The 19026-nt window shown below is 42.3% G+C and overlaps 2 protein-coding genes across 3 annotated transcripts in view; one reads left to right on the top strand and one right to left on the bottom strand.

Moving 5' to 3' along the window:
* Window positions 1-19026, bottom strand: part of LOC135100959 (uncharacterized) — a 228424-nt gene that overhangs the window by 187919 nt on the left and 21479 nt on the right. The window lies entirely within an intron of this gene.
* LOC135100668 (high affinity nerve growth factor receptor-like) overlaps window positions 1-19026 on the top strand; it is a 74926-nt gene that overhangs the window by 37995 nt on the left and 17905 nt on the right. For both annotated transcript variants that reach the window (XM_064003800.1, XM_064003799.1), the window contains exons 4-8: window positions 4048-4113; window positions 15105-15373; window positions 16514-16611; window positions 17168-17351; window positions 17627-17848. In XM_064003800.1, the coding sequence (XP_063859870.1) occupies window positions 4048-4113; window positions 15105-15373; window positions 16514-16611; window positions 17168-17351; window positions 17627-17848 (839 nt within the window). The remainder of the gene's footprint in view (window positions 1-4047; window positions 4114-15104; window positions 15374-16513; window positions 16612-17167; window positions 17352-17626; window positions 17849-19026) is intronic.

Below are 19026 nucleotides of genomic sequence, written 5' to 3'. Positions count from 1 at the left end.
AGTAGATAGGTCAGGTTGCCTCGTGAGGACCGCAGGGCCTGTGTTTCTTTGTAACTCTATATGTTACTCTCTCTCTCTCTCTCTCTCTCTCTCTCTCTCTCTCTCTCTCTCTCTCTCTCTCTCTCTCTCTCTGTTTGTGTCTCAGTCAGTCAGTAACACTAAAGCCTGAGACATCTGCCTCCACGCACCCTGGAGTAGTCACGTTTTTTTTTTTTTTTCAAGCAACTCTTCACGATATTACACAATTAGCACTCTTTTCATGTTTCCCTTATTTCCTTCTATTTTCCACTCAGTCAATCAATCAATCAGTAATACTAACTCTTGAGACACCTGACTCTCCCCACACAGCAGCTGTCACGTGTTTTCCTTGAAACTCTTCATCAACTCACACCCTCAGCACTTTTTATCATCTGCCTCTCTTGTTCTCTCCTCTTTTTCAACTATCTCTACCTTTCCGTCCCCCTCAATAACTTCCATGTCTCCAGTTTCCAGAGACTTTTCAAAAACAATATCCTTTCGAGTGATATATTTTTTGATAATACGGAAAGACAATGTACTCATGTTTCCGTCCCTCTCCCCTATAGACAGATATTAGTTTCTTGCCGTAAGAGAGAGAGAGAGAGAGAGAGAGAGAGAGAGAGAGAGAGAGAGAGAGAGAGAGAGAGAGAGAGAGAGAGAGAGAGAGAGAGAGAGAGAGAGATGATAGGCAGACACACAGTGATAAAAAAAAAAGTCAAACTCGGACATATACGGAGAGACGTGCAAACAGATCTAGACGAGCAAACATACAGAAATAGACAGAGACAGACAAACAAACAGGGAGGATGAGAGCAAACATTAAGCGCGAAAGGTAAAAGGGGGAAGTGAAAGAGAAGAAGAAAACCAATAATAGAAATGACTCTCTCTCTCTCTCTCTCTCCTCCCTCTCTCTCTCTCTCTCTCTCTCTCTCTCTCTGATAAACCCACTACGTTACCAGTTTCCCATTTTTTCTTCCGTGATTCCTCCCAATATACAAAAATCCAATACCTTCCATTTTTTTCCCCCTCACTTCATCAAAGGAACTCAAGCGACCTCAGGAAGGAAGCTTGCACACCGTTTTCTCTTCATACGTTTTCTTTTACGAGTACGAGGAGGAGCACCCACGTAGCGCAAGGTATAACTTCAATAAAGAGGGAAAACATTAAGGAAAATAATATTGCATAAAGAAAACAATACTTAATACTGTAGATAACGACAATGGATTAAGAATTCATGACGAGTTAATGGATATACAAGGAAGCATTAAGTCGGAAGCCCTGAGAGAAGAATGATTATAATGATGATGATGATGAGTGGAAGAGGTAAGACAATGCGGGCGGAAGAGTAGTGAAGAGGAATGAGAGCATGAGAGAAAGCAAAGCAATGAGAGCGAGGGAAAGGGGAATGATGGAAAAATACAACGAGAAATGAGAAGGAAAGCGAAGGAAGATGACAGTAAATGTTAATGAGTTGAGTGAAGGAAGAGGGAAGAAGAGGAGGAGGAGGAGGAGGAGGAGGAGAGAAATTAACGGTAGAGGTGAGTCAAGTGAGGAAAAGCTGGACGGGAGAGAGGAGAGAAGGAGAGAAAGGAAGGAAGAAGGAGATACAGGAACAAAGCTAACGGGTCTTATGAAAACAAGGATGTCTGTCTCTTTCTTCGTATCTGCTTCCTTTGTCTGTGTGTCTGTCTGTCTGTTCGTCTGGCCGTCTGGCTCTCTATCTGTGTCGCTTTAAGGTCTTAATAATTTAGTTTCCTTAATTTTTTTTTTGTTTTTTTTGCTTATTTACTGCTTAATTAATCAATAAAACTAAATTTTATCATTCTCTCTCTCTCTCTCTCTCTCTCTCTCTCTCTCTCTCTCTCTCTCTCTCTCTCTCTCTCTCTCTCTCTCTCTCTCTCTCTCCTTCACGTGTCATAGATTACGAGATTATACCGGAAGCACCGTAGAAGTTACAAGTTTTAGTTCGCAGTAATTGGAAGGCAGGTATTGGGATCTTGTTTGTCAGCGCCCGATCCGAGTAAGTCACAGCGTCACCAAAATTTAGCGTCTATTTATTAACGAAAACGTGGAATTCGTGTAAACACATCTCTTGTTATTTACTCTCTCTCTCTCTCTCTCTCTCTCTCTCTCTCTCTCTCTCTCTCTCTCTCTCTCTCTCTCTCTCTCTCTCTCTCTGATACTATTTTACATCTCCAAGACCAAACATGTTTCTTTTTCTTCATTTTCTTTTAAAGCTTTCTTTCCTCTTTTCTTCAACGCGCTTTTTATCTCTCTCTCTCTCTCTCTCTCTCTCTCTCTCTCTCTCTCTCTCTCTCTCTCTCTCTCTCTCTCTCTCTCTCTCTCTCTCTCTTGTCGCTAACCATTCCCTCCTGCCGCGCCTCGAGACACATTTCGCACCTGAAGAAAAATAAATAAAAGAAAAGAAAAGCAGCATTTTCTCTCCTTACGTGCATCTTTTATTTGCTAATATATCGTCTAAATTCCTTACGTCTTTTAACTCTTGCGTCATGCTCTTTTATTCCTTGTGTTTCTTGTATTTCACTTTACATTACCTCCTTCCTTTCATTAGCCTTGTTCATTTTACTTGCTGTCATCACTCAAGCTCCTTTTATGTGACTCTTTATCCTTTTGTTTTCTCTCTCCCTTCATCTTCCATTAGTACTTTTTTTTTTTATCAGAGTATTTATTTCTGCTTTATTGTCTCTTTCTCTCCCTTTCGTTTGTCTGTCTTTCCGTCTTTTCGTTTCATTCTTCCTCACGCCTCTATTTCATTTATCTCCTGTTTTCTTTCTTTCTTTTATTTCTATTCGTTTCCTATACTCACTTACATTTATGCCTGACCACCCATCCTTCCTCCCTTCCTTCCTTCCTCCGTTCTTCCATCCCTCTTTCTCTTTCTTTCTCCATCACACCTCCAGTCTTTTCCCACCTGTTTTCATGAATACATTTCTCTCTCTCTCTCTCTCTCTCTCTCTCTCTCTCTCTCTCTCTCTCTCTCTCTCTCTCTCTCTCTCTCTCTCTCTCTCTCTCTCTTTCAACACACACACACACACACACACACACACACACACACACACACACACACACACACACACACACACACACAGAGAGAGAGAGAGAGAGAGAGAGAGAGAGAGAGAGAGAGAGAGAGAGAGAGAGAGAGAGAGAGAGAGAGAGAGAGAGAGAGAGAGAGAGAGAGAGAGAGAAAGAGAGAAAGAGAGAGAGAGAGAGAGAGGGTTGGGTGTATGGGGAGCATAATTTTAAGCTCTATAAATTAATCAGCGATATTAGTTAATTCAACTAAAGTACATATATGTGTTAATTGCAATAACAATTTTGCATCGCCCCTAATTGATTCATACCCAATAATTCCCATAATTCCTGTTATCTCTGTCACTTACAGTCGCAATACCTATCCACATCTGTCTGTCTGTCTGTCTGTCTGTCTTCCCACCTATCAATCTGTTTACCTGTATATCTATCAATCTATCTATCAATCTATCTATCAATCTATTTATCTGTCGTCCAACTAAGCTAATTAAACATGACCAAACCTTACCTATCTGTCTGTCTATCTATCTTCCTAAGTATTATATTCTATGTATTTCCATCTTTCATTTCTTAACTTCATGTCTTTCGTAGTTCTCTTTTATCATTTTCCACTTTCCTTGTTTACATTTATGAATAACCTTTCCTTTTCTTTCTTTCTTGTCTGTTTTTTCTTTTCTAATTTAACTTCCCTTCTATATTTCTCTCTCCTCTCCCTTCTTCTCCTTCGGTAGACACTGCAAATATCTCTCTCTCTCTCTCTCTCTCTCTCTCTCTCTCTCTCTCTCTCTCTCTCTCTCTCTCTCTCTCTCTCTCTCTCTCTCTCTCTCTCTCTCTCTCTCTCTTTCCGCCTCTCCCTTTACTGTTCCACTCCCTTCGAACCACTCCACTCCTCTCTCAATCTCTCAGTAGGCAACCTCACTCTCCACGGCGCACTCACTCCCACTAACTCCTCTTCTCTCTCTCTCTCCCCTACAGAGACCTCAGCCATAACCAACTTCAGATTCTGTCCTGGAGAGTGTTCTGGCCAGCCTCCGTCCCTGGGTAAGTAACTACGTCTCCATTTCATCTCCTCCTCCTCCTCCTCCTCCTCCTCCTCCTCCTCCTCCTCTTCCTACTTTATCTTTAATGTTGATTTTTCTTTTTTTCTCTCGTTGTCGCTGTCAGCTTCCTTTTCCCCTTCCTCCTCTTCCTTCTTCCTTTTTCTGACCCCCCTTCTCCTCCTCCTCCTCTTTTTTTTTTCTTCCTATTGATTTTTTTAAATCTATTCATTCATTGTTACTGTCATTCTTCTGTTCCTTCTATTCTTCCTACTCCTCCTCTGCCTCCTTTTCCTCCTTTTTCTTCTCTTCCTTCTCCTCCTTTTCTTCTTTCCAGTTGATTTTGTTTTTCATTTTTTCGTCGTCACTGTCGTTCTCCTCCTCTTCCTCTTTATTCTTCTTCTTTTTCTTTCCCTTCCTTCTTTTTCTATCCCCTTAATTCTTCACTCCTCCTCCTCCTCCTCCTCCTCCTCCCTTTCTCTTCCTCTTGGACTTCTTGTTTTTCTTTTACTTCGTCTCCATTTTCCTCACCGTGTCCTTTTTTTTTTTTAATTTGTAATCCTCCATGGCCGATTTCTCACTCCCATTACTCGTATGTCTCTTGCTTCTCCTTTACCATTTTCTTTGCTTTTCTTCTTCCGACTCTTACTTTTCCTCTTCCCCAATTACTCAGCTGCCTTCTCTCCTCCTCCTTCTTCCTTTTATTCCCCTCATCTTTTCCCTCTCCTAATTTTTTTAATCTTCCTTTTCCTCCTCGTCTTCTTCCACCTCCTTCTCCTCCTTTGATGTATTATTACTATTTTTTTTCATCAAGTCGTGTTTCTAAGCGCTTTGCTATGAATTCTCTCTCTCTCTCTCTCTCTCTCTCTCTCTCTCTCTCTCTCTCTCTCTCTCTCTCTCTCTCTCTCTCTCTCTCTCTCTCTCTCTCTCTCTCTCTGCGTTCATTTCTTCCACTCCAGTACGTGTTTAACAAAAGAAGCGTCTGAAGGGGACAGTATTTAGCAGGGATGGGAGAGGGTGTTGGGAGGGGAGAAGGTCGAAGTTGGGGGAGAGGAAGGCCGCCATTGGTAACCTGCTTTTATATTCACGTTAAGCGAGGTCGAGGTCTCTTTTGTCTTTCTTTCTCTTTTTTTTTTTTTTTTACAAGTATTTTTAGTATTCTTTGATGCGATGAATTTTTTCCTAGGAGGCTTTGGTGCTCTGTGTGCAGGGAGGTGCTGAAGGCGTGTTAACCGAGGTGCTGACTGAGGTGGTGACAAGAGGTGTTAGAGACGTGCTGAAAGGAGTGCCAAAGAGGTGCTAAGAACGATTGCTAAGGACGAGTGCTAACAGCATGCCAAAAGTGCTGAGAGGTGCCAAAGGAAATGCTAGAAAGATGCCAAGGGAACTAAAACGAGTGCCAGGAGGTGTCAAGAATGTGTTAAAGGAAGGGATACCAAACAGGTGCCAATATTAAAAAAAAAAAAAATGACAATTATATAGAAGCAATATGAGGTTCTAAGACGAGGTGCCAATGAATACCAGGAGGTTCTAAGAGGGGCCAACGGTGTGTGCTCAGGAAAGAAAAGATGCTAAAATGATGCCAAAAAGTGCCAAAGGATTTACACAGATGCAATTGGAGGTTCTAAAATGAGATGCCAATGTGTGCCAAGATGTGCCAAGGGTGTGTTCTTGGGAGTGCCGAGAGCGTAACTGTCTCAGCACCGACGTCCTTCCCTCTGTTGTTTTTGTCCCAGTGTCTCGCCTCTGTTTGTTCTGTACCTGCTTTCTTTCAATCTTTTCTTTCCTCATTTCCTCATTCGCCTCTATTTTCTTTTCGCTGTTGATTCCTACTTTCGTTTGGGAATTTCCTATTACGTGTTTTATGTCTTTCCGTGCTTTTACTCTGCGTCTTCCTTCTTTTTATGTGAGAGTCCTGCTTTAATTTCCTCTCCCGCAAGTGTAGCATTGTCTTGGTTAGCCACAAACGCTCTTGCCAACCTCCACTTCATGCGTCATTGCTCCGGTCCCTTTCTTCCTCTTAATGATAATAATGGTAATGATGATAATGAAAGTAGTAGTAGTAGTAGTAGTAGTAGTAGTAGTAGTAGTAGTAGTAGTAGTAGTAGTAGTAGTAGCAATAATAATAATAATAATAATAATAACAACAACAACAACAACAACAACAACAACAACAACAAAAACAACAACAACAACAACAACAACAACAACAACAACAACAACAACAACAACAACAACAACAAATAATCATCTCCAGAAAAGTTGGGACTGAGAAAAATTAACAAGACAAAAGTATTAGCACCACCTACAAGAAATAAACTTGACTAGAATCAATGAAAATACGTACATAATGATCTCAGCTATTGAACCATCATAAAACTGAGCCTCGTAAGACACCGCCACGCGCCACTGACCCACTGTACAGCATCAGCAGAAGCCTCCCAGAAGGTAATCGTGTGACTCTCCAAGGGCTCCCATCAGGGTTTGGCTCAATAGGACCCAGATAGGACTCAGCACAATGCCGGGCCTAACCTCACTCTTAAGGGACCCCACACAAAAGATCCAAAAGACCACACACCAAATTCCCCGGAGATTGGATGCCAGCTGACCAATCTGTTTATTCGTTTGTTTGTCTTTTTATATTTGTGTTTATTTATTATTCATTTATGCATTAGTTTTGTAATATTGCAATGATTGTTGTGTCTATCACAGTGATGACGGTAGTATAGCAATTACTCCTCCTCCTCCTCCTCCTCCTCCTTTTATCACTGCTACAAGGTAATACGACTTCTACTATCACTGCATCTTCTACCACTACTTCCACTACTACTTGTCCTCACATTTCCTGTACTTTATCTTCTGTTGCATTTTCCTGCAGTCTCTTCTTCCCTTCCTTCGTGTCCCTCCCACTCCGTATCTGCGAGGGCGCCACCAGGTGAAGAGGGAGCCAGCAATTATGTGTCCCTCACGTGCCCACTTCGTCAAGCCTTCTCTTCCCCCTTCATCCCCTCTCCGTTCACCTTCCTCCCTCCTGCTCTCGCCTCCCCTCTCTCCCCTCTCCTTCCTTTCACCATAGCCAATTAAGGTAGGGCGATTTTTACTCCATTTCATGCTGTCGTGATAAAAGAAGACAAAACTTTTTCTTCAAAGCTTCTTTATCCCTTTACAAAAGCTGGACCTTGAAAAAATATCTGCAACGAGTTAAAAAAAAATAGAGAGAAATACGAGGCCTAACTAAACGTGCCCACTAACGTTTCACAGACAGAACTAACGATACAGAGAAACAAATACAAAAAGGAAAAAGGTGAAGTTGTTTTGTTTATCAATACATATAACAAGTCCCGAGAAAAACTTAGTGAAAACGTTTGGCGGCGACACGTGTTTCCTGCTTTTTTTACAAATCCAGTTTTCATTGAGCTTTTGCAGAGACCGAATTATATTTTTCACTTCCTGAATGTCTTTTCAACACGCTGGCGGATTACATTTCTGATATGGTCTCTTTTTCTCTCCGTCTGCCATTCAAAACCACATGGCGGTGAAAATTCAGGAGAGGAAAATAGGTAGGGAGAGAGATAGATAGATAGATAGATAGAGAGAGAGAGAGAGAGAGAGAGAGAGAGAGAGAGAGAGAGAGAGAGAGAGAGAGAGAGAGAGAGAGAGAGAGAGAGAGAGAGAGAGAGAGAGAGAGAGAGAGAGAGAGAGAAGGGGGGGAGAAGAGGGGCGTATTTTCTGGTCACCTTGCTGTTTACCAGTGACACATTTCCATTAGTCTATCGCATTACCCGGAATGTTTATTCAATCAATCAATCGATCAACCAGTCTTCTTCTACCACACTCTGGCTTCCCTCCACTATACCACACCACAACACCACACGCACACTCCTTTCCTCAATCCCATCCCGACTCCACCACATACGCATCTCACACCTCTCTCATACCACCACACCCTTTTCCTTTCAACACCCAAGCACTTTCATCAACCCATGAACTCCCCTACATGGACTCACACCTACAAACATACACCTCACATAGCTCTCACACCTTCCCTTTCCATCACGCATCCAGTTCCTCTTTTTCTCCCTTATGCCCCCTGCTACCAGCTCCCCCTCCCGCCCAACCAGCTATTCTCTTCCATCCTCTTTCACTCCACCCACCGGAGCGTCACGTCCGATGCGCTGGCCTCTAATCTCCGGCGCGCTGTGAGCTCTGTTCTGCCCCTCGACGTGGTCTGCTGATTTCACGCTCCCGGCACCGATGAGATTTCCTCCCATCCATCCTGGTCTTTGTTAAACTTTGCTCCCTTCGCTACCTGCAACCACTCCGTCATTACTTCCTCCAGGCACGCATTTGCTTCGCTTCCTCACTCATTCCATCACTCGCATGCCCTGGCTATTATTCTTTCTCTCTGCTTTCTGTCTGTTATTTTCTCACCCAGTTCATTACTCTTATATCCAGAGCATCACTTCTTTATTTCGTTTATCACTACCTCCTGCCCATCACTCCCTTACTCCGGCCATTACTCCATCATCCCGGCCACCACTTCTTCACTCCACCTATCACTCTCTCACCCCACGCAACACTCCCTCACCTCGCCACGCAGTTCCTCAGTTCATCTCTTATACCAACACCTGCCACTTCATCCTGTCCCTTATAACTTCAGTGGTCTCATGATCATTCATCATTCATCGTGTCCTTCCTACAAGAGAAAAAATCGTAGCTAGTTTTTTATTTCCATCTAAGTCAGTTTTTCTTGGCTAAATGAAGCTTCGTACACTCGTAATACGCTATAGAACAGGAGAAAATTAAGCCCTCTTTATATTCATGATTCTGATTGAAAAATATAGACAAGTTTGAATTGCTATTATGGTCGTCTGAAAAATATTACTATGCGGTTATGTGACGCTGTATGCAAATTCTGACGGCGTGTTAATTTTTCTCTTATTACAAACTATATTTTCAGTCACGCAACGGCCAGCATAGAAAATTACCATATTAACAATGAAGTATGGAGGCAAAGTATTATGACGCTGGTACATTACATGACGGACGTCCGCGTGTGAAGGTCAACTTTCCTCTTTTATAATTTCATTGCCTTCCTTACATATTATTATTCACCCATTCCTCCCTTCACACTCTTTATTTTCACTGTGATATCTCCATTCATTCTGTTTATTTTCACCGCGACATCTTCATCTTCCTTCATTCTGTTTATTTTTCACCGTGATATCTCCCTTCATTCTGTTTATTTTCACCGTGACATCTCCCTCATCTCCCTTCATTCTGTTTATTTTTCACCGTGATATCTCCCTTCATTCTGTTTATTTTCACCGCGACTCCTCCCTCATCTCCCTTCATTTTGTTTATTTTTCACCGTGATATCTCCCTTCATTCTGTTTATTTTCACCGTGACATCTCCCTCATCTCCCTTCATTCTGTTTATTTTTCACCATGATATCTCCCTTCATTCTGTTTATTTTCACCGTGATATTTCCCTTCACACACTTTATTTTCACCGTGATATCTTCCCTTCATACTCTATTGTCACTGTGATATCTCCCTTCACACTCTTTATTTTCACTGCATTCCCCGTTCATACTCTTTATTTCCACTGCGATATTTTTCCTATCACCAAATTCTGAAAAATATTAATGTTTACAAAAAAAACAACAAAAAAAAACATAAAAAACAGTGACATTCAGAAAGGACGCATTAGAGTGAGTGAGTTTCCTTATGTGCGTCACAGAGAGATAGTAAAAAAAACACTTAAATAGAGACATCCTATCTCACTAATGACAGTCTGTAATATGAAAGGTTGAACATTTCACACTTAACGGCAGCATAACGGGACGGCCGCTGCACACTGCACCCTCTCACCCATACTGCCCTTTACATAAGCTAGCATCATTACTGCCACCTGATGACCCACGCTTTTTTGAATATGTATAATGCCATTAGCAGCTCCATGGCTCAAGGTGCGCAGCTTTGTGAGTGATGGCTCCCGGTACACGCACAGCTGGACGTTGCCTGCACTGTGTCTGGTTTGTACCGATAACTTTTTGGGGATGGAATTGCAGAAAAATGGAAAAAGAGTCATTTCATTAATCCCTTATGCGCAGAAATGTTTCCGAATGTGTGTACAAGCCAGCTGCTCTTTCATTAATTCCTAAATTGTACAGAAATCGAGAGATATACATACATACATGCATACATAATATACATACTCGCACATACAAATACTGAAACATAAATAGATGCCTCGATAGGAAGATACACATATACATGAATACCTAGAGGGATAGACACATTGCTAAATAGATAACCAGATACATTGCCAGCCAGCCAAACAGACCAGCCAGCCAAACAACCAGCCAGCCAGCCATACAGGCAGCTAGCCATCCAGCCAACCAGCCATCCATTCAGACTAATAGACACACAAAACAAACATTGATAGACAAAAACACAAACAAACACCACACCTCACTGAATCACCTCCATACGCTCCACACAGAAAAATATCGTGGGTACTTCCAATGATGAAAAAAAAAGAGAAAAAATGATGAAAGTTTCCGCAGAAAAGCCCCAGAAATCGATCCTTTAGCATGTTATTAGTAATATTCGGGGAGCAAGTCGGTCATATTCAGCCAGAAGTTTCCAGAAAAGTGTTTGGGTATGTTAATATCGTCCCACGCGGCTTTTCACTCCCCCCGCCTTTGGTGCTTCAGCTTCCTTGTGACTCATGTCCCCGCCAAGCCCGTGTGGGATGGTCAAGTGGTGGCTACTGTCTAGCTAAGCGTTGTGCTTGTGCTGATGTTAATACAAGCGGCAGGGGACTTATGACTTAATAATGATGATAATGATGAATGAATGATGATGGTAATGATGATGATGATGATATAATAATAATAATAATAATAATAATAATGATAATAATAATAATAATAACAGAAATAAAAGTCGCCAGATTCTTAATTAAATAATCGTCGGTCACATAACCTGCACTCATGCATACCTTTCTTACATTTTGTCGTATAATAGCAACGAAAAGCGTCAAATAGTTGCAAAAGAAAGTGTAAAATAATAAAGTTACTGGATAGCTTGGGTAAAAATGACCACAACTTTCCAAGCAACAAAAAAAAAAAAAAAAAAAAAATGAAGCAAATAAAAGATCCATTGCCTTTAAATTCCTCCCACGTGTCCTGAACTGAACTAAAAAGTTTTATATTGTCACCACTTGACAAACATACTTTCCGACATCAATTTAACGCCAGCAGGCAATATCTTACACTTCTGGTCATTCTCTCATTTCTGATTAGGAGAGAATTGGTGGTGTTCAGTACGCAGCCAAACTGAAGTACATGACAACAAGTAAATAAGTAACTAAATAAATTAATATAAGCAGATAAGTGAAAGATAACAGTGAAATAACGTAGCTGATAAAAGAAGGTGTTAAACAAATAAATACGTGAATAAACAGATGAATAAATAAACAGACTGGGTCCTTTTTTTAGCTGCTGGATGTAATAAATTATAATGTAACTTTATACACTCGTTTTTCTCATTACCTTAACTAACTAAGCCTTCCTCATATTATCTTTGTTATGCACCGTTATATTTCCATTTTATATTCTCAAGCATTCCCAATGTTTATACGTATTGTGCAGTCTCTTTATACTGTGTATCTAAGGATGAAAAACAAGAAGTAATGTAACTCCTATTCAAGACATTCCGTAATTTGGATATGAATTTTAACTATTTTTATTTTTATATTAGTATTTTCAGTGGGCATTTTTACGCCTTCTTTTTTGTTGCCCTTGGTCAGAATTTCTTTTGCATAAAAAATAGATAACTGAAAACAAAATATGTCGTCCACATTCACCTTTCGTTCCACTCAGTCACTCTCCAATTATCAGTACAACTCTACACGCTCATCCCTAAGACCACTCAACTAAATGACGTAATGCCAGTAAGCTTCTGTGCAATCAGACTAGCACTCTCATCATCCATATCATTCAACAAACTCACTTCAGTAACCTTCTATGTAACTTTATCCTCGTACTGATTAGCTTTCAACTAACCCTTTGTATTAACCCTCTCTGCAAACTTACACTCATCTAAATATTTCCGCTGCATTAGATAACCTTCTATATAACTTCAGTATCTCCTTTATTAACACTCCAGGGGGGGGGAAGGGCAAGCACAGGAGAAAAAATCACGGAAAATCATGGATTCACTTGCTATTAGTACAAAGGAGATGCAGCAAAGGCTATTTACCTATCTATCTATCTGATTCTATTTATCTATAGTGGTATAGCTGGAGAGGGGGTTGAGTGGATGGCGCATGGAAAAAGGGAACCCCAGCTGCACTGAACCAGCTTTTGGGGGGCCTAGCTTGCAAAAGGTTGAGAACCCCTACTGTATTCCAACACCATACAATTTATTTTATTCCTATTCCTTTAGACCAGCAAAAAAAAAAAATAATAATAATAATATCCCGATGTGTTAATATTGCGTGCTTCCATTTCCTATAGGTATTTCTTTTTATTTCCACTCTTCAGGTAACCAACACTAATCCCACTTCCAGGTGACTCGGTCCCAGGTGACCCCCTCCCACCAGACCCACTAATCCCACTCTCACATGAGCTGTTTGTGGATGACGAGCTGATCCTCCTCCTCCAGTTAGCAGGAACACCACACAGGCTCAAGGACAAAGACGCACGTACACACACACATCACACAGCACTACAGCACACACACACACACAACACATACATACATATACAATACAACACACAACACACACACACACACACACACACACACACACACACACACACACACACACACACACACACACACACACACACACACACACACACACACACACTCGACTAAAAGGAAAAGATCACATAAAATACGTTAGAAATTTGATAAAAAGTAAAGATAGATGGCAAAAAACGAACACTAAAGAAAAAGAACGCTATCTGGCGGAATAAGGATGTAAGAGGGAAAAAAATATTGGAAAAAATTTGGAGGACGCAAAAATATGGGAATAAAAAATAGTAAGAGAGACAGAGAGAGAGAGAGAGAGAGAGAGAGAGAGAGAGAGAGAGAGAGAGAGAGAGAGAGAGAGAGAGAGAGAGAGAGAGAGAGAGAGAGGAGTTGGGTGAAGATAGAAACAAAATTGTGACTTCCATACCAACTAACTTTTGCTATAGATATAAAACCTTTCCGAGAATGTAACGTATGTGACAACTAAAGTACAGACAGTGGAAAGGAGCTGCCCTGCCTGCCATCCCTATGAAGTAATCCGGTTCTAATGCACTCACGCTACGTAACGAGAAACTGGACGAAGAGAAACAAGAAAGAGGCAGAATAGCGATGAGATAAGATAAAAGGGACAAGAGGAGAGGTGTCAAGGTCAGGGGAAAAGTGAGGGAGGAAGGTTAGGGAGGAAAAGAGGGAGAGAGATGAGGATCAAGAAATGAGATAGCAAGGTCTGAGAGGGACAAAAGATGAAAGAGAGAAAGGTCATAGAGGAAGGAAAGCGAGGTCAGAAGAGAAAAGCGATGAAAGAGGGCAAAGTAAGAGAGGCAGAGGAGGTAAGAAGATAAAGTAAGGAGACTGACAAAGACCAGAGGAGGGCAGGAGATGAGAGAGCAAGGTCAGAGAGGGACAGAAAAAAAAGGAGAGCAAGGTCAGAAGAGAGGAGTGATGAAAGAAGGGAAGGTAGGGAAGGGAGAGGAGGGAAGAGGCGAATGAAAGGGGGCAAGAGGGTAAGAGGTGAAGAAGTCATATTGTTAAGGCTGATGACAGGCAGAGGCAGGTGAGGTGTGGCAGGAACGTGATGAACAGTGAACGCAAATTGAAATGGTAAGATGAGAGAGAGAGAGAGAGAGAGAGAGAGAGAGAGAGAGAGAGAGAGAGAGAGAGAGAGAGAGAGAGAGAGAGAGAGAGAGAGAGAGAGAGAGAGAGAGAGAGAGAGATTATATTATTAAAGTTCATGTGAGCGAGATACTGAAAAAGGGAGGAAAGATGAAATATGTAAATGCAATCCTTCGCGTATAAATGACCATTATACCTGAAACAGAGAGAAAAAAAGAAAGAAAACTGATGAAAAAAAAAACCGTGAATATGACTAGAACGACTGATGCAAAATATTAACTAAACTAAAAACAGCGCAATAATTTAAACGCAATGATATGAAATAGAGCATTACTTTCCTTTTTTTCCCAAGGGAAAGAAAGACAAATCGTAATACTAATGGAACTGAAATCATCGCTATGTTAAACCTAGCACGACGCCAACGCATATCCTGTTTCCCGGCACGCTTTGCTTTTTTATCCTTACAGGAATTGCGGACAGTTCGCTAACCTGTGAGTCTTTACCCGCTGTCAAGCGTGGAGCAATTGGTGAGAACAACTATGATAACTGTAATATGAGAGAGACTTGTGAAGGCCGTATTATTGCCTTGCGGGAGAGAGAGAGAGAGAGAGAGAGAGAGAGAGAGAGAGAGAGAGAGAGAGAGAGAGAGAGAGAGAGAGAGAGAGAGAGAGAGAGAGAGAGAGAGAGAGAGAGAGAGAGAGAGAGAGAGAGAGAGAGAGAGAGAGAGAGAGAGAGAGAGAGAATATCCGTCTCGGTTTCCCAGTACTGTCAATAATGTCAATAACATTACGTCAAGAAGCATCGGAGTGTAGCAAAAAGCTTAAGACTCTTGTTGCGACAGCTGGAGACACTCATGATGGTTGCGAAAGAAGCCAAGAGGTGACACGTGTAGGGACTGAGAGAGGTGAACCGTCACGCGTAATTTAATATTATACTTCAATAAGTCGATCCCTCTGCTGCACTTACTCTGATATGCTGGAAACTTCCTTGCAACAGAGATGACTATCAGAGCGGAGGACGTAAGGTTAAGGAGCAATGTTAAGTGGACTGAAAATGAGTGCTGCGGGGAAGGTCGTGCTATTGTTTGTTCATCTCTTATTGTTTTCATTCTAGGAAAACACTGAAGCAAATCAACACTACAGGCAACCCGATGCTTCCTGACGACTGTCGCAACGAGTGGCTTCACACATGGCGGGAGAACACCAGGAGGCGGCGGGAGGTGTGGCGGGAAGAGGAGCAGACCAAGGGACGGGAGGAGCAGGACGTGGTGAGAGAGATGGAGTTGTGGGAGCAGCAGAACACCATAGCTAACATGACAATACCAGAGGAGGGAGAGCCGCTGAACGAATGTCCTCTGGAAGGCTCCAACTCGTCCTCCTGCTGTGAGTTTGAGGCATTGTTCTTTCTTAATACATCTCTCGGATTCAGAGGACGAGAAGGCAACACTGTTATAAAAGTGTAGGCAAATATGTAAAACTTTTATATAACATCGCGACTCCTTGGCCAAAATTGAAGTTCCTATATTGCACTGCCCGAGCCTTTGCCTTTTCTGTCCTATATCTCTTACTCGAGATGGCATAACTTCTGACAAGCAGCTTCGTGAGCACCAACATGTCTAGTGCTGTATATTCTTCCTTTGCGAATCTTTGCCTATTAGCACTATCCAGTATCTCGTTTTTTATATTAAGTTGTGTAGTATATCACAAAAAGCTTCTTAATGGCCAATAGGTGTACTATTATTTGTTCTTCTTTTGCGTTCCATTGCGTAGAGAGAGGTGCGGTTCCTCCTCGTACTTAATTACTGCACACCTTGAAACTCTGAGCCATTGGAGAAGTTCTGTGCGCACCCAAGATGAGCTGATAATAGCCAAGTGTGTAAATTTGGCCCGAAGCTTTGCCCTGAACGACCTGGCTCTTAAATACATCGCAAGACCTTCCCAGTTAAAAGTTTTGGCAATATACACTAACGCTTTTCATTTCAGTGATTTTGACGCCTCGAAGTTACGTTATTTTCTATGAAAACTGCATCTCTGTGAAAATTAGTGGCAGTGGGGAAATAAAAAAGGAATAATGGTCAGGAATGAAAATGAGAGAAGTGCACGGCTTCCATTAGCACCAACTTGACTAAGACGCTTCTGGCTTTCAACATATTCCATGAACTTCCCCCAACTTAGGGAATTATCAACTCTCACCCGCCCTCTTCACCCGCCACTCATTAACCCTTCTCTCCTCACCCCTCACTCCTCTTACTCTTCATTCACAAACCATCCCTCACCTATCTTCCTCATTCATCCCTCGTCCCTATCGCTCATTCATAACGTACCATTTACCTTTATCCCGTCACTCATCCTTCACTCATCTCAAACCTCACCCTAAAAGGCGACATGACCTCACTGCTGTGGCGCAAAATACCAACTAGTCAATAAGTCATCCATTCATTCACTCAGTCATTCAACCAGTCAATCAGTCAGTCAGTCAGTGCATCAGTCAATCTCAACGCCCCCTCCACCCCCTCCCCCCAGATTTGTGTCCAGCTGAACTCAACGCCACTGAAGGAATGAAGGGAGAATGCAAGATATTTACTGTGGAGTGCGCGGTGAAGGGCAACCCACTACCACAGGTAAGTACGTGACTCCCTTACCTGACTCCCTTACCTGCCTTACCTGTCTCTCTTACCTGACGCTCTTATACGAATCACGTTTGAGAGGATACGTAAGCAGGAATAATGGCAGGGAAGAGCTAACTGGTACAGGAGTGAGAGAGGCAAGTGGGAAAAGGTCAAGAGGTGGGAGATAAGAAGGAGAAAAAGAGTATGAGAGGAGAGTATATGCAGAGAGGAGAGAGAAAAGGTGGGTGAATATGAAGAGATGAAAGCCGAATGGAGAAATGAGAAGAATGTGCACGAGAAAGGAAAAGATTACGTGGATGAATGAATGAGCAGAGAGAGAGAGAGAGAGAGAGAGAGAGAGAGAGAGAGAGAGAGAGAGAGAGAGAGAGAGAGAGAGAGAGAGAGAGAGAGAGAGAGAGAGAGAGAGAGCAGACAGAAAGACAAACAGACAGATAGAGAAACAAACCCATAAATAAAAAAACAAAAACAGGTAGACTAAGAAAGATACTGACATATAGACACGTACATTCTGCTCTTTCTTTCCCCTCCCCCTCCCCACGGCGCTCAGATTACGTGGCGGATTCCTCCTCACCTGCTGAAATTGGAGCAGAGCAAGCCGCGTGTTTCTGGCTTTAGCGTCACCTCTGTCATCAACGTCACCTACAACCTGACGCACCCACACGACGTCCTCCAGCCCCTCGTGTGCGTCGCCGAGAACGACAGATCTGTGAGCGTGGAGAAGGTGGAGCTGGGTGAGTGCTGGGCCTGTAAGGTGTTGCCGCTGATTTATTTATTTATTTATTTATTTATTTTATTTATTTATTTAATTATTTATTTTTATTTATTTTTTTTTTTTCATGTGCTGGTTCTCAGGTAATGTAGTTATAGTCGAAAGTCATAATCTTTATAAATTTGATCTTAAGATAATAAGTGATCTTTATTTTCTCTCTCTCTCTCTCTCTCTCTCTCTCTCTCTCTCTCTCTCTCTCTCTCTCTCTCTCTCTCTCTCTCTCTCTCTCTCTCATAGGGGAGGAGGAACCCTTGGATCGGTCGCCCAAGATTTGCTCGAGTGAGTACAAACACATGTCGCGGGAGCAGTTCTGTTTCAGCGCCCAGGCCGTGCCGCCCTCGAGGCTCACGTGGCGGTTCTACCCGTGTACTTCCTCCAGTTGCACCAGCAGTAACTCCACGGACACTAGGATCACGTGCACAGTCCACCGCCAAGACCCAGACTCCTCTTACATTAGCGGTGGGTTGCGAGCCACGCCCTCTAGCCTTTCCTTGCTTCTGTTCATACTCCCATCCCATGCCACGCCTCTACGACTTTCTTGTTTAAAGCAATCATGAAGTTACCCTGCATTGTATCACTTCTGATGCCGGCAGTCACTCCTCTCCGCCTCAGTCTTCTTCACTGTCACCTCGCCGCCACCTTTCTCCTCATGAACACAGCCACGGGAAAGTGAAGGCACGCAGGTCACCAGTTTTGTCTACATAGTTCCTTTCTTCATGCTTCCCCCTCCCTTTCATCTCTTGTTGGAACGAGCTCTTACTAAAATTACTCCATCACACTTGCTCCTCATTTATCTCCTCCCTTGCTCCCCTCGCCCAAGGGAACACCTGCAAGCGCCTCATTTTTCAGCTTCCCTCCAGCTCATTTTCTGCCTTCACTCACACACGTGTCCAGATTCCTTTCTTCTTCTGACACTCATGAAAGGCGCGACGGATTCACGATCAGGTGAAGAAATAAAGAAGCATAAAGATACACAAAGCAACACAAAGGACGAAAAAAAACAAGTTGACTTATTGACCTTGACGAGTCTGTTTAAAAAGCTTTACTATATTGTTTGATGCAATTTAACAGGAAACTCGTCCCCTACATATCTGCCTCTCTAGCTCCTTGTCTCCCCTTCCCACGCCTCGCACTTCTCAGTACGAAAGCATTAGGAAACCTTAAAAGTTCTCAAGCCACAAAGTTCTGAAAACTGTTTCTGGATTCCCATGCTGGAGTTCAACTGGGTGAGGTTGTGGACGGAACTCTTCTTCTGCACCTCTATGATTTGGACTCGTCTACGTTTTACATATAAAATACAGCTTTTGTATATTTCGACATGGCCATAAATAGATGGATTTTTTAAAATTGCATTCCATCTCTGGCAACACCATCATCTTTTTAGCCTCACTCATACACTCCATACTAATAATCCCTCTCTCATGTTTTTTTTTTTCTAGCCTGCATCAGGTTTTCATCTCTTTGACGTAAGCAAAGCAGATATTTTTTTTTACTTAATTATATCTTCAGCATTAGCATTATCCTGCAGTCTCAGCCATACATTTCATGCTAAACACATTCTCCCTCGTGTCTCTCCAGACTGAATCAGGTTCTGGCGCCTTTTTTTTTTTTTCTTCTACTGCAATCCATCTCTGGCA

Source organism: Scylla paramamosain, chromosome 5 (genome assembly GCF_035594125.1).
Source record: "Scylla paramamosain isolate STU-SP2022 chromosome 5, ASM3559412v1, whole genome shotgun sequence".
NCBI classification, from domain to species: Eukaryota; Metazoa; Arthropoda; class Malacostraca; order Decapoda; family Portunidae; genus Scylla; species Scylla paramamosain.
The sequence above is the reverse complement of the archived record's forward strand: the minus strand, read 5'-3'. Positions and strand labels throughout refer to the sequence as shown.